This window comes from Salmo salar, chromosome ssa01, assembly GCF_905237065.1.
Source record: "Salmo salar chromosome ssa01, Ssal_v3.1, whole genome shotgun sequence".
Taxonomy (NCBI): Eukaryota; Metazoa; Chordata; class Actinopteri; order Salmoniformes; family Salmonidae; genus Salmo; species Salmo salar.
The window spans coordinates 150,717,825-150,731,312 of NC_059442.1; the positions used below are offsets into that span (position 1 = coordinate 150,717,825).

A 13,488-nucleotide genomic window follows, 5' to 3' on the forward strand; every position below is an offset into this window, starting at 1 on the left:
CCTCCCTCCCTCCCTGTACCAGTAGAGTGTAGCAGGGTCTGTTCCTCCCTCTCAGTACCAGTAGAGTGTAGCAGGGTCTGTTCCTCCCTCCCTCCCCCTCAGTACCAGTAGAGTGTAGCAGGGTCTGTTCCTCCCTCCCTCCCAGTACCAGTAGAGTGTAGCAGGGTCTGTTCCTCCCTCCCTCTCAGTACCAGTAGAGTGTAGCAGGGTCTGTTCCTCCCTCCCAGTACCAGTAGAGTGTAGCAGGGTCTGTTCCTCCCAGTACCAGTAGAGTGTAGCAGGGTCTGTTCCTCCCTCCCTCCCTCCCAGTACCAGTAGAATGTAGCAGGGTCTGTATCTCCCTCCCTCTCAGTACCAGTACAGTGTAGCAGGGTCTGTTCCTCCCAGTACCAGTAGAGTGTAGCAGGGTCTGTTCCTCCCTCCCTCCCAGTACCAGTAGAGTGTAGCAGGGTCTGTTCATCCCTCCCTCCCAGTACCAGTAGAGTGTAGCAGGGTCCGTTCCTCCCTCCCTCCCAGTAGAGTGTAGCAGGGTCCGTTCCTCCCTCCCTCCCAGTACCAGTAGAGTGTAGCAGGGTCTGTTCCTCCCTCCCAGTAACAGTAGAGTGTAGCAGGGTCTGTTCCTCCCTCCCTCCCTCCCAGTACCAGTAGAATGTAGCAGGGTCTGTTCCTCCCTCCCTCTCAGTACCAGTACAGTGTAGCAGGGTCTGTTCCTCCCTCCCTCCCAGTACCAGTAGAGTGTAGCAGGGTCTGTTCCTCCCTCCCTCCCAGTACCAGTAGAGTGTAGCAGGGTCTGTTCCTCCCTCCCTCCCAGTACCAGTAGAGTGTAGCAGGGTCTGTTCCTCCCTCCCTCTCAGTACCAGTAGAGTGTAGCAGGGTCTGTTCCTCCCTCCCTCTCAGTACCAGTAGAGTGTAGCAGGGTCTGTTCCTCCCTCCCTCTCAGTACCAGTACAGTGTAGCAGGGTCTGTTCCTCCCAGTACCAGTAGAGTGTAGCAGGGTCTGTTCCTCCCTCCCTCCCAGTACCAGTAGAGTGTAGCAGGGTCTGTTCCTCCCTCCCTCCCAGTACCAGTAGAGTGTAGCAGGGTCTGTTCCTCCCTCCCTCTCAGTACCAGTAGAGTGTAGCAGGGTCTGTTCCTCCCAGTACCAGTAGAGTGTAGCAGGGTCTGTTCCTCCCTCCCTCCCAGTACCAGTAGAGTGTAGCAGGGTCTGTTCCTCCTTCCCTCTCAGTACCAGTAGAGTGTAGCAGGGTCTGTTCCTCCCTCCCTCTCAGTACCAGTAGAGTGTAGCAGGGTCTGTTCCTCCCTCTCAGTACCAGTAGAGTGTAGCAGGGTCTGTTCCTCCCTCCCTCCCTGTACCAGTAGAGTGTAGCAGGGTCTGTTCCTCCCTCCCCTCCCTGTACCAGTAGAGTGTAGCAGGGTCTGTTCCTCCCTCCCTCTCAGTACCAGTAGAGTGTAGCAGGGTCTGTTCCTCCCTCCCTCTCAGTACCAGTAGAGTGTAGCAGGGTCTGTTCCTCCCTCTCAGTACCAGTAGAGTGTAGCAGGGTCTGTTCCTCCCTCCCTCCCTCCCAGTACCAGTAGAGTGTAGCAGGGTCTGATCCTCCCTCCCTCCCAGTACCAGTAGAGTGTAGCAGGGTCTGTTCCTCCCAGTACCAGTAGAGTGTAGCAGGGTCTGTTTCTCCCTCCCTCTCAGTACCAGTAGAGTGTAGCAGGGTCTGTTCCTCCCTCCCTCTCAGTACCAGTAGAGTGTAGCAGGGTCTGTTCCTCCCTCCCTCTCAGTACCAGTAGAGTGTAGCAGGGTCCGTTCCTCCCTCCCAGTAGAGTGTAGCAGGGTCTGTTCCTCCCTCCCAGTACCAGTAGAGTGTAGCAGGGTCTGTTCCTCCCAGTACCAGTAGAGTGTAGCAGGGTCTGTTCCTCCCTCCCTCCCTCCCAGTACCAGTAGACTGTAGCAGGGTCTGTATCTCCCTCCCTCTCAGTACCAGTACAGTGTAGCAGGGTCTGTTCCTCCCAGTACCAGTAGAGTGTAGCAGGGTCTGTTCCTCCCTCCCTCTCAGTACCAGTACAGTGTAGCAGGGTCTGTTCCTCCCTCCCTCTCAGTACCAGTAGAGTGTAGCAGGGTCTGTTCCTCCCTCCCTCTCAGTACCAGTAGAGTGTAGCAGGGTCTGTTCCTCCCTCTCAGTACCAGTAGAGTGTAGCAGGGTCTGTTCCTCCCTCCCGCCCTCACTCCCTCCCAGTACCAGTAGAGTGTAGCAGGGTCTGTTCCTCCCTCCCTCCCAGTACCAGTAGAGTGTAGCAGGGTCTGTTCCTCCCAGTACCAGTAGAGTGTAGCAGGGTCTGTTTCTCCCTCCCTCTCAGTACCAGTAGAGTGTAGCAGGGTCTGTTCCTCCCTCTCAGTACCAGTAGAGAGTAGCAGGGTCTGTTCCTCCCTCCCTCCCTCCCTCCCAGTAGAGTGTAGCAGGGTCTGTTCCTCACTCCCTCCCAGTACCAGTAGAGTGTAGCAGGGTCTGATCCTCCCTCCCTCCCTGTACCAGTAGAGTGTAGCAGGGTCTGTTCCTCCCTCCCTCCCTGTACCAGTAGAGTGTAGCAGGGTCTGTTCCTCCCAGTACCAGTAGAGTGTAGCAGGGTCTGTTTCTCCCTCCCTCTCAGTACCAGTAGAGTGTAGCAGGGTATGTTCCTCCCTCACAGTACCAGTAGAGAGTAGCAGGGTCTGTTCCTCCCTCCCTCCCCTCCCAGTACCAGTAGAGTGTAGCAGGGTCTGTTCCTCCCTCCCTCCCAGTACCAGTAGAGTGTAGCAGGGTCTGTTCCTCCCTCCCTCCCAGTACCAGTAGAGTGTAGCAGGGTCTGTTCCTCCCTCCCTCCCTGTACCAGTAGGGTGTAGCAGGGTCTGTTCCTCCCTCCCTCCCTGTACCAGTAGAGTGTAGCAGGGTCTGTTCCTCCCTCTCAGTACCAGTAGAGTGTAGCAGGGTCTGTTCCTCCCTCCCTCCCCCTCAGTACCAGTAGAGTGTAGCAGGGTCTGTTCCTCCCTCCCTCCCAGTACCAGTAGAGTGTAGCAGGGTCTGTTCCTCCCTCCCTCTCAGTACCAGTAGAGTGTAGCAGGGTCTGTTCCTCCCTCCCAGTACCAGTAGAGTGTAGCAGGGTCTGTTCCTCCCAGTACCAGTAGAGTGTAGCAGGGTCTGTTCCTCCCTCCCTCCCTCCCAGTACCAGTAGAGTGTAGCAGGGTCTGTATCTCCCTCCCTCTCAGTACCAGTAGAGTGTAGCAGGGTCTGTTCCTCCCAGTACCAGTAGAGTGTAGCAGGGTCTGTTCCTCCCTCCCTCCCAGTACCAGTAGAGTGTAGCAGGGTCTGTTCCTCCCTCCCTCCCTCAGTACCAGTAGAGTGTAGCAGGGTCTGTTCCTCACTCCCTCCCAGTACCAGTAGAGTGTAGCAGGGTCTGATCCTCCCTCCCTCCCTGTACCAGTAGAGTGTAGCAGGGTCTGTTCCTCCCTCCCTCCCTGTACCAGTAGAGTGTAGCAGGGTCTGTTCCTCCCAGTACCAGTAGAGTGTAGCAGGGTCTGTTTCTCCCTCCCTCTCAGTACCAGTAGAGTGTAGCAGGGTATGTTCCTCCCTCACAGTACCAGTAGAGAGTAGCAGGGTCTGTTCCTCCCTCCCTCCCTCCCAGTACCAGTAGAGTGTAGCAGGGTCTGTTCCTCCCTCCCTCCCAGTACCAGTAGAGTGTAGCAGGGTCTGTTCCTCCCTCCCTCCCAGTACCAGTAGAGTGTAGCAGGGTCTGTTCCTCCCTCCCTCCCTGTACCAGTAGGGTGTAGCAGGGTCTGTTCCTCCCTCCCTCCCTGTACCAGTAGAGTGTAGCAGGGTCTGTTCCTCCCTCTCAGTACCAGTAGAGTGTAGCAGGGTCTGTTCCTCCCTCCCTCCCCCTCAGTACCAGTAGAGTGTAGCAGGGTCTGTTCCTCCCTCCCTCCCAGTACCAGTAGAGTGTAGCAGGGTCTGTTCCTCCCTCCCTCTCAGTACCAGTAGAGTGTAGCAGGGTCTGTTCCTCCCTCCCAGTACCAGTAGAGTGTAGCAGGGTCTGTTCCTCCCAGTACCAGTAGAGTGTAGCAGGGTCTGTTCCTCCCTCCCTCCCTCCCAGTACCAGTAGAGTGTAGCAGGGTCTGTATCTCCCTCCCTCTCAGTACCAGTACAGTGTAGCAGGGTCTGTTCCTCCCAGTACCAGTAGAGTGTAGCAGGGTCTGTTCCTCCCTCCCTCCCAGTACCAGTAGAGTGTAGCAGGGTCTGTTCCTCCCTCCCTCCCAGTACCAGTAGAGTGTAGCAGGGTCTGTTCCTCCCTCCCTCTCAGTACCAGTAGAGTGTAGCAGGGTCTGTTCCTCCCTCTCAGTACCACTAGAGTGTATCAGGGTCTGTTCCTCCCTCCCTCCCTCCCTCCCTCCCTCCCTCCCAGTACCAGTAGAGTGTAGCAGGGTCTGTTCCTCCCTCCCTCCCAGTACCAGTAGAGTGTAGCAGGGTCTGTTCCTCCCTCCCTCCCTGTACCAGTAGAGTGTAGCAGGGTCTGTTCCTCCCTCCCTCCCTGTACCAGTAGAGTGTAGCAGGGTCTGTTCCTCCCTCCCTCTCAGTACCAGTAGAGTGTAGCAGGGTCTGTTCCTCCCTCCCTCTCAGTACCAGTAGAGTGTAGCAGGGTCTGTTCCTCCCTCCCTCTCAGTACCAGTAGAGTGTAGCAGGGTCTGTTCCTCCCTCTCAGTACCAGTAGAGTGTAGCAGGGTCTGTTCCTCCCTCCCGCCCTCCCTCCCTCCCAGTACCAGTAGAGTGTAGCAGGGTCTGTTCCTCCCTCCCTCCCAGTACCAGTAGAGTGTAGCAGGGTCTGTTCCTCCCAGTACCAGTAGAGTGTAGCAGGGTCTGTTTCTCCCTCCCTCTCAGTACCAGTAGAGTGTAGCAGGGTCTGTTCCTCCCTCTCAGTACCAGTAGAGAGTAGCAGGGTCTGTTCCTCCCTCCCTCCCTCCCTCCCAGTAGAGTGTAGCAGGGTCTGTTCCTCACTCCCTCCCAGTACCAGTAGAGTGTAGCAGGGTCTGATCCTCCCTCCCTCCCTGTACCAGTAGAGTGTAGCAGGGTCTGTTCCTCCCAGTACCAGTAGAGTGTAGCAGGGTCTGTTCCTCCCTCCCTCCCTCCCAGTACCAGTAGAGTGTAGCAGGGTCTGTATCTCCCTCCCTCTCAGTACCAGTACAGTGTAGCAGGGTCTGTTCCTCCCAGTACCAGTAGAGTGTAGCAGGGTCTGTTCCTCCCTCCCTCTCAGTACCAGTAGAGTGTAGCAGGGTCTGTTCCTCCCTCCCTCTCAGTACCAGTAGAGTGTAGCAGGGTCTGTTCCTCCCTCCCTCTCAGTACCAGTAGAGTGTAGCAGGGTCTGTTCCTCCCTCTCAGTACCAGTAGAGTGTAGCAGGGTCTGTTCCTCCCTCCCCTCCCTCCCTCCCAGTACCAGTAGAGTGTAGCAGGGTCTGTTCCTCCCTCCCTCCCTCCCAGTACCAGTAGAGTGTAGCAGGGTCTGTTCCTCCCAGTACCAGTAGAGTGTAGCAGGGTCTGTTTCTCCCTCCCTCTCAGTACCAGTAGAGTGTAGCAGGGTCTGTTCCTCCCTCTCAGTACCAGTAGAGAGTAGCAGGGTCTGTTCCTCCCTCCCTCCCTCCCTCCCAGTAGAGTGTAGCAGGGTCTGTTCCTCACTCCCTCCCAGTACCAGTAGAGAGTAGCAGGGTCTGTTTCTCCCTCCCTCCCAGTACCAGTAGAGTGTAGCAGGGTCTGTTCCTCCCTCCCTCCCTGTACCAGTAGAGTGTAGCAGGGTCTGTTCCTCCCTCCCTCCCTGTACCAGTAGAGTGTAGCAGGGTCTGTTCCTCCCTCTCAGTACCAGTAGAGTGTAGCAGGGTCTGTTCCTCCCTCCCTCCCCCTCAGTACCAGTAGAGTGTAGCAGGGTCTGTTCCTCCCTCCCTCCCTCCCAGTACCAGTAGAATGTAGCAGGGTCTGTATCTCCCTCCCTCTCAGTACCAGTACAGTGTAGCAGGGTCTGTTCCTCCCAGTACCAGTAGAGTGTAGCAGGGTCTGTTCCTCCCTCCCTCTCAGTACCAGTACAGTGTAGCAGGGTCTGTTCCTCCCTCCCTCTCAGTACCAGTAGAGTGTAGCAGGGTCTGTTCCTCCCTCCCTCTCAGTACCAGTAGAGTGTAGCAGGGTCTGTTCCTCCCTCTCAGTACCAGTAGAGTGTAGCAGGGTCTGTTCCTCCCTCCCGCCCTCCCTCCCTCCCAGTACCAGTAGAGTGTAGCAGGGTCTGTTCCTCCCTCCCTCCCTGTACCAGTAGAGTGTAGCAGGGTCTGTTCCTCCCTCCCTCCCAGTACCAGTAGAGTGTAGCAGGGTCTGTTCCTCCCAGTACCAGTAGAGTGTAGCAGGGTCTGTTTCTCCCTCCCTCTCAGTACCAGTAGAGTGTAGCAGGGTCTGTTCCTCCCTCTCAGTACCAGTAGAGAGTAGCAGGGTCTGTTCCTCCCTCCCTCCCTCCCTCCCAGTAGAGTGTAGCAGGGTCTGTTCCTCACTCCCTCCCAGTACCAGTAGAGTGTAGCAGGGTCTGATCCTCCCTCCCTCCCTGTACCAGTAGAGTGTAGCAGGGTCTGTTCCTCCCAGTACCAGTAGAGTGTAGCAGGGTCTGTTCCTCCCTCCCTCCCTCCCAGTACCAGTAGAATGTAGCAGGGTCTGTATCTCCCTCCCTCTCAGTACCAGTACAGTGTAGCAGGGTCTGTTCCTCCCAGTACCAGTAGAGTGTAGCAGGGTCTGTTCCTCCCTCCCGCCCTCCCTCCCTCCCAGTACCAGTAGAGTGTAGCAGGGTCTGTTCCTCCCTCCCTCCCAGTACCAGTAGAGTGTAGCAGGGTCTGTTCCTCCCAGTACCAGTAGAGTGTAGCAGGGTCTGTTTCTCCCTCCCTCTCAGTACCAGTAGAGTGTAGCAGGGTCTGTTCCTCCCTCTCAGTACCAGTAGAGAGTAGCAAGGTCTGTTCCTCCCTCCCTCCCTCCCCTCCCAGTAGAGTGTAGCAGGGTCTGTTCCTCACTCCCTCCCAGTACCAGTAGAGTGTAGCAGGGTCTGATCCTCCCTCCCTCCCTGTACCAGTAGAGTGTAGCAGGGTCTGTTCCTCCCTCCCTCCCTGTACCAGTACAGTGTAGCAGGGTCTGTTCCTCCCTCCCTCTCAGTACCAGTAGAGTGTAGCAGGGTCTGTTCCTCCCTCTCAGTACCAGTAGAGTGTAGCAGGGTCTGTTCCTCCCTCCCGCCCTCCCTCCCTCCCAGTACCAGTAGAGTGTAGCAGGGTCTGATCCTCCCTCCCTCCCTGTACCAGTAGAGTGTAGCAGGGTCTGTTCCTCCCTCCCTCCCTGTACCAGTACAGTGTAGCAGGGTCTGTTCCTCCCTCCCTCTCAGTACCAGTAGAGTGTAGCAGGGTCTGTTCCTCCCTCTCAGTACCAGTAGAGTGTAGCAGGGTCTGTTCCTCCCTCCCGCCCTCCCTCCCTCCCAGTACCAGTAGAGTGTAGCAGGGTCTGTTCCTCCCTCCCTCCCTGTACCAGTAGAGTGTAGCAGGGTCTGTTCCTCCCTCTCAGTACCAGTAGAGTGTAGCAGGGTCTGTTCCTCCCTCCCGCCCTCCCTCCCTCCCAGTACCAGTAGAGTGTGGCAGGGTCTGTTCCTCCCTCCCTCCCAGTACCAGTAGAGTGTAGCAGGGTCTGTTCCTCCCTCCCTCTCAGTACCAGTAGAGTGTAGCAGGGTCTGTTCCTCCCTCCCTCTCAGTACCAGTAGAGTGTAGCAGGGTCTGTTCCTCCCTCTCAGTACCAGTAGAGTGTAGCAGGGTCTGTTCCTCCCTCCCGCCCTCCCTCCCTCCCAGTACCAGTAGAGTGTAGCAGGGTCTGTTCCTCCCTCCCTCCCAGTACCAGTAGAGTGTAGCAGGGTCTGTTCCTCCCAGTACCAGTAGAGTGTAGCAGGGTCTGTTTCTCCCTCCCTCTCAGTACCAGTAGAGTGTAGCAGGGTCTGTTCCTCCCTCTCAGTACCAGTAGAGAGTAGCAGGGTCTGTTCCTCCCTCCCTCCCTCCCTCCCTCCCAGTAGAGTGTAGCAGGGTCTGTTCCTCACTCCCTCCCAGTACCAGTAGAGAGTAGCAGGGTCTGTTCCTCCCTCCCTCCCTCCCAGTACCAGTAGAGTGTAGCAGGGTCTGTTCCTCCCTCCCTCCCAGTACCAGTAGAGTGTAGCAGGGTCTGTTCCTCCCTCCCTCCCAGTACCAGTAGAGTGTAGCAGGGTCTGTTCCTCCCTCCCTCCCTCCCAGTACCAGTAGAATGTAGCAGGGTCTGTATCTCCCTCCCTCTCAGTACCAGTACAGTGTAGCAGGGTCTGTTCCTCCCAGTACCAGTAGAGTGTAGCAGGGTCTGTTCCTCCCTCCCTCTCAGTACCAGTACAGTGTAGCAGGGTCTGTTCCTCCCTCCCTCTCAGTACCAGTAGAGTGTAGCAGGGTCTGTTCCTCCCTCCCTCTCAGTACCAGTAGAGTGTAGCAGGGTCTGTTCCTCCCTCTCAGTACCAGTAGAGTGTAGCAGGGTCTGTTCCTCCCTCCCGCCCTCCCTCCCTCCCAGTACCAGTAGAGTGTAGCAGGGTCTGTTCCTCCCTCCCTCCCTGTACCAGTAGAGTGTAGCAGGGTCTGTTCCTCCCTCCCTCCCAGTACCAGTAGAGTGTAGCAGGGTCTGTTCCTCCCAGTACCAGTAGAGTGTAGCAGGGTCTGTTTCTCCCTCCCTCTCAGTACCAGTAGAGTGTAGCAGGGTCTGTTCCTCCCTCTCAGTACCAGTAGAGAGTAGCAGGGTCTGTTCCTCCCTCCCTCCCTCCCAGTAGAGTGTAGCAGGGTCTGTTCCTCACTCCCTCCCAGTACCAGTAGAGTGTAGCAGGGTCTGATCCTCCCTCCCTCCCTGTACCAGTAGAGTGTAGCAGGGTCTGTTCCTCCCAGTACCAGTAGAGTGTAGCAGGGTCTGTTCCTCCCTCCCTCCCTCCCAGTACCAGTAGAATGTAGCAGGGTCTGTATCTCCCTCCCTCTCAGTACCAGTACAGTGTAGCAGGGTCTGTTCCTCCCAGTACCAGTAGAGTGTAGCAGGGTCTGTTCCTCCCTCCCGCCCTCCCTCCCTCCCAGTACCAGTAGAGTGTAGCAGGGTCTGTTCCTCCCTCCCTCCCAGTACCAGTAGAGTGTAGCAGGGTCTGTTCCTCCCAGTACCAGTAGAGTGTAGCAGGGTCTGTTTCTCCCTCCCTCTCAGTACCAGTAGAGTGTAGCAGGGTCTGTTCCTCCCTCTCAGTACCAGTAGAGAGTAGCAGGGTCTGTTCCTCCCTCCCTCCCAGTACCAGTAGAGTGTAGCAGGGTCTCTTCCTCCCTCTCAGTACCAGTAGAGTGTAGCAGGGTCTGTTCCTCCCTCCCAGTACCAGTAGAGTGTAGCAGGGTCTGTTCCTCCCTCCCTCTCAGTACCAGTACAGTGTAGCAGGGTCTGTTCCTCCCAGTACCAGTAGAGTGTAGCAGGGTCTGTTCCTCCCTCCCTCCCAGTACCAGTAGAGTGTAGCAGGGTCTGTTCCTCCCTCCCCTCCCAGTACCAGTAGAGTGTAGCAGGGTCTGTTCCTCCCTCCCTCCCAGTACCAGTAGAGTGTAGCAGGGTCTGTTCCTCCCTCCCTCTCCAGTACCAGTAGAGTGTAGCAGGGTCTGTTCCTCCCTCCCTCCCAGTACCAGTAGAGTGTAGCAGGGTCTGTTCCTCCCTCCCTCCCATTACCAGTAGAGTGTAGCAGGGTCTGTTCCTCCCTCCCTCCCAGTACCAGTAGAGTGTAGCAGGGTCTGTTCCTCCCTCCCTCCCAGTACCAGTAGAGTGTAGCAGGGTCTGTTCCTCCCTCCCAGTACCAGTAGAGTGTAGCAGGGTCTGTCCCTCCCTCCAACCCTCCCAGTACCAGTAGAGTGTAGCAGGGTCTGTTCCTCCCTCCCTCCCAGTACCAGTAGAGTGTAGCAGGGTCTGTTCCTCCCTCCCTCCCAGTACCAGTAGAGTGTAGCAGGGTCTGTTCCTCCCTCCCTCCCAGTACCAGTAGAGTGTAGCAGGGTCTGTTCCTCTGCGTAGCTCCACTAGTTTGTCTCTGGTGGTAGTATCAAACAGTCTGATCAGGGTGCCCTTACGGGAGGCCGATGCTGCCACGCTGCCAGGCTGGTTGAGTGCCAGGCAGGCGATCTCACTCTGGTGGGCATTGATGGTGAAGGGCGCAGACGAAGTGCCAGGCTTAGTGTTGGACAGGTCCTGAGGCGGAGAGAGGGATGCAGAGGGAAGGAGAGAGAGAAGTAGAGGGAGGAGAAGGAGAGGGAGAGAGTTGAACACCGACTAGGACCTCATGTATTATGCAACAGTTTGTTCATTTCACTCTATGGCAGGGTTCCCCAACTGTTGAATTTTCATTGTTGGATATAAAAAACTGTTAAAAAAACCTGGAAATCAGCTTCAAGTGATTTTAATTTGGGAAATCTGTTCCCAAGTATTTCAGCGAATAATAGAGAGACACGTGATCATAAATGAATGTTCTGCTTCTTGCAGTTCATTTGCAGTCTACAAATGATTTGTAATTATGTTTGAGTTTGTCTCTACAGTTATGATTTATTGTATTTGATATTTGTTTTATTTGACCAGCTTATGAACAGCTTATAAACCAACATAGTTAGTATAGTACCATGGAATAAACTATTAAATGAAATAGATGAATTACCACAAGCTGCAGACTTCCACACTTATGTCCAGGGAAGACCAGCAGCTGTTTCTCCAGACTGGGACATAGGTCACACAGTCCTGTGTGAGAGTGAGAGTGTGAGTGAGAGAGAGTGTACACAGATCTATCAGATAAACATATCCACTTGTGTTTTGTTTGGCTTAACTATCCTTGTGGGGACCAGAAGTCCTCACAAGGATAGTAAAACAAGGACAAGTGGGGACATTTCGCCGGTCTCTACAAGGAAAATGGCTATTTTAGGCTCAGGGGTTAAGTTTAGGGTTAGTTTTAGGGTTCGGATTAGTTTTAAGGCTAGGGGTTAGGGAAAATATAATTTTGTAAAACAAACATGTGTGTGTGTACCTTTAGGGTTGTCTCTGGTGTCAAACTCAAACAGTTTCACAGGGTTGTCAGGGAAACTGTAGACATAGATTCTATTCTTTAACACAATGATGATCCTGAGAGAGAGGGTAAGTGAGGAGAGGGTGGAGAGAGAGAAATCAGAGGGAGAGAAGGGTAAGTTAAACATCTTCAAACAACACACTATAGGGAGCTCTATGTGGAGTTGGGGTTTGTTTCGGAGAATGTTCAGATAGTCACTCACTTGTCGTGTCTCATGCGTACTGCCAGAACAGGCTTGGTGAAGGTAAACTCCAGCACCAACTTGGGGTCCCTTCCCTCCCGAGCATCATCCCAGACCAACACTAGGATTTGAAACTATACATCAGTTTATGAATTAAATTAAATCAATATCACATTTCTATATCAATATGAACCATTTATATAAATACTAAAAACAATCAGTTCAAGTCACCTATTTTCTCTTGAAAGTCACTTAGATTGTGAGCAGGTGGGCACTGCCACAATTGAAACAGACTCAGCAATATGACATTGTCACGAGCAGCACCAGATACATTGAGATGAGAGAGATGCAAGACTTTGCTATCACACAGTCATACAGAGAGTATATGAGCATGGGGCTGCTTCACGCTGCTACAACATGATAGCTAAGGAAAGCAATTCTGTTGCATAATGTTTCTTAAGTGGAAGTAAATGGAACGAAACAGAGGGACCTACCTGAATTTGTCCAATAGAAACTTGTGTTGCTCTGTTTGATTTCCGTTTGGTTCTTAAACGGTAAATGTTTTCCGTAATGAATACACTCCAGAGCAAATGGAACGAAATGGGGAGAGACCTACCTGACTTTGTCCAATAGAAACTCTAGTTTTCTTACGTTTTAAGTAAACGGTTTCTGTCGCAAAACGTTTTCCAACAGAATCAGAGTAATGAATACACCCCAACTTTAGGTTAAGTCCCTTGCTTGAACGTTCTTAGTTGTTTGGGAAATGTTCCCGATATTGTGCACAACTGACTCTACCTTTAAAGTCTATTCAGTAATTTTTAAAATATGTGGTCCGCTCACCAGAGATCTCCGAGAACTTGGGGTTGACTCCACCTCCTACTACAGCCAGCAGGTTGGAGCGATGCAGCATGGAACACTGGGCCACACTTCCCACCTGCTCATGGTCTGACACACACAAATACAGTTTAAACACACAATACTAACACACCCAGCATACTAACACAGACTGCTGATACCACAGGTCTGAAATACATTTACATTTTAGTAACTTAGCAGACACTCTAATCCAGAGCGATTCACAGTAAGTAGTCAGTGCATACATTTTCATACTCGTCCCGTGGGAATCAAAGCCACAACCCTGGCGTTGCAAGCGCCATGCTCTACCAACTGAGCCACATGGAATTCCACTCACCAAGGTTTCCCTTCTCCATAAGAGGCTCCACATTGTATATCCTAACACCTGTCTCCATGGCACAACAGAAACAACCTGAGGTAGAGATCAATAGAGGGGGAAGGGTGTAAATTGACACTGTTTGAAACAAGACTGATAAACGTGATGTCCTCTCCTATATATTTACGTCTGGCTTCACAGAGTATTATTGTCTTACTCTGGTCCTGGTTGAACTGCAGGCTGTTGACTCCTCTCGGTTGGGCCATGCTGACGTAAAGCAGATGTTATCAGCTAGTTAGCTACAAATCAGAAGAAAATATAGGCTTGGTTCTGTCTTATGGACAGGGCGAGGCATCCTGATTGACAACACAAGACAACGGTTTACAAGTGACACAACAATCTAAGTGGTTTTCAAGAGAAAATAGGTTAGCCATCCTGGTAAACAAACGCCAGGCAGTGACTAACTCAAGCTACCGACAATTAGCTAGCTGATGTTGCTATCTAGTCACAGTATACAGCACAGCTGGCGTAGTTTTAATGTACTGCTGCAGTTATCGTAAGAGCTGTATCATATTCCTGGAACCGCTTGAATTGTTTCAAAGCTTACCATGAAGCGATAGAAAACGAGCTGGGTTAAAAGAGTAATCGGTCTTGCGACGGCTAAAATATCTCAACAACAAAGCTAACTACATAGTAACGAAATATGTTGTTGTTGTTATTTTTCTTGCAAATGACGTCGGCCGCGTGTCTCTATTTTCTGACTTCTTCTGCACCTCCAGACCACAAACAAGTCATGCTGCCATCTAGCGTGCTGAAGGAAAGCCCAATATGTGTGTGTGTATATATATATATATATATGTGTGTGTCAACATAGCCACGGGTGCTGAGGGTGCCCCTGAAAAATCAGAAGAAAAAAATAAGTATATATATACATATAAATAAACTCAGCAAAAAAAGAAACATCCCATTTTCAGGACCCTGTCTTTCAAAGATAATT

General features: G+C 53.2%; 1 protein-coding gene across 1 annotated transcript in view; it reads right to left on the bottom strand.

The window, feature by feature from the left end:
- Nucleotides 1-13,269, bottom strand: part of LOC106568282 (WD repeat domain phosphoinositide-interacting protein 4-like) — a 91,928-nt gene extending 78,659 nt beyond the window's left edge. The window contains exons 1-8 of the mRNA XM_045702165.1: nt 13,099-13,269; nt 12,709-12,790; nt 12,513-12,587; nt 12,161-12,265; nt 11,342-11,441; nt 11,101-11,195; nt 10,738-10,817; nt 10,031-10,277 (exon numbers count right to left, since the gene is read on the bottom strand). Coding sequence (XP_045558121.1) covers nt 10,031-10,277; nt 10,738-10,817; nt 11,101-11,195; nt 11,342-11,441; nt 12,161-12,265; nt 12,513-12,587; nt 12,709-12,757 — 751 coding nt within the window. The 5' untranslated portion in view covers nt 12,758-12,790; nt 13,099-13,269. The remainder of the gene's footprint in view (nt 1-10,030; nt 10,278-10,737; nt 10,818-11,100; nt 11,196-11,341; nt 11,442-12,160; nt 12,266-12,512; nt 12,588-12,708; nt 12,791-13,098) is intronic.
- Nucleotides 13,270-13,488: the final 219 nt, after the last annotated feature.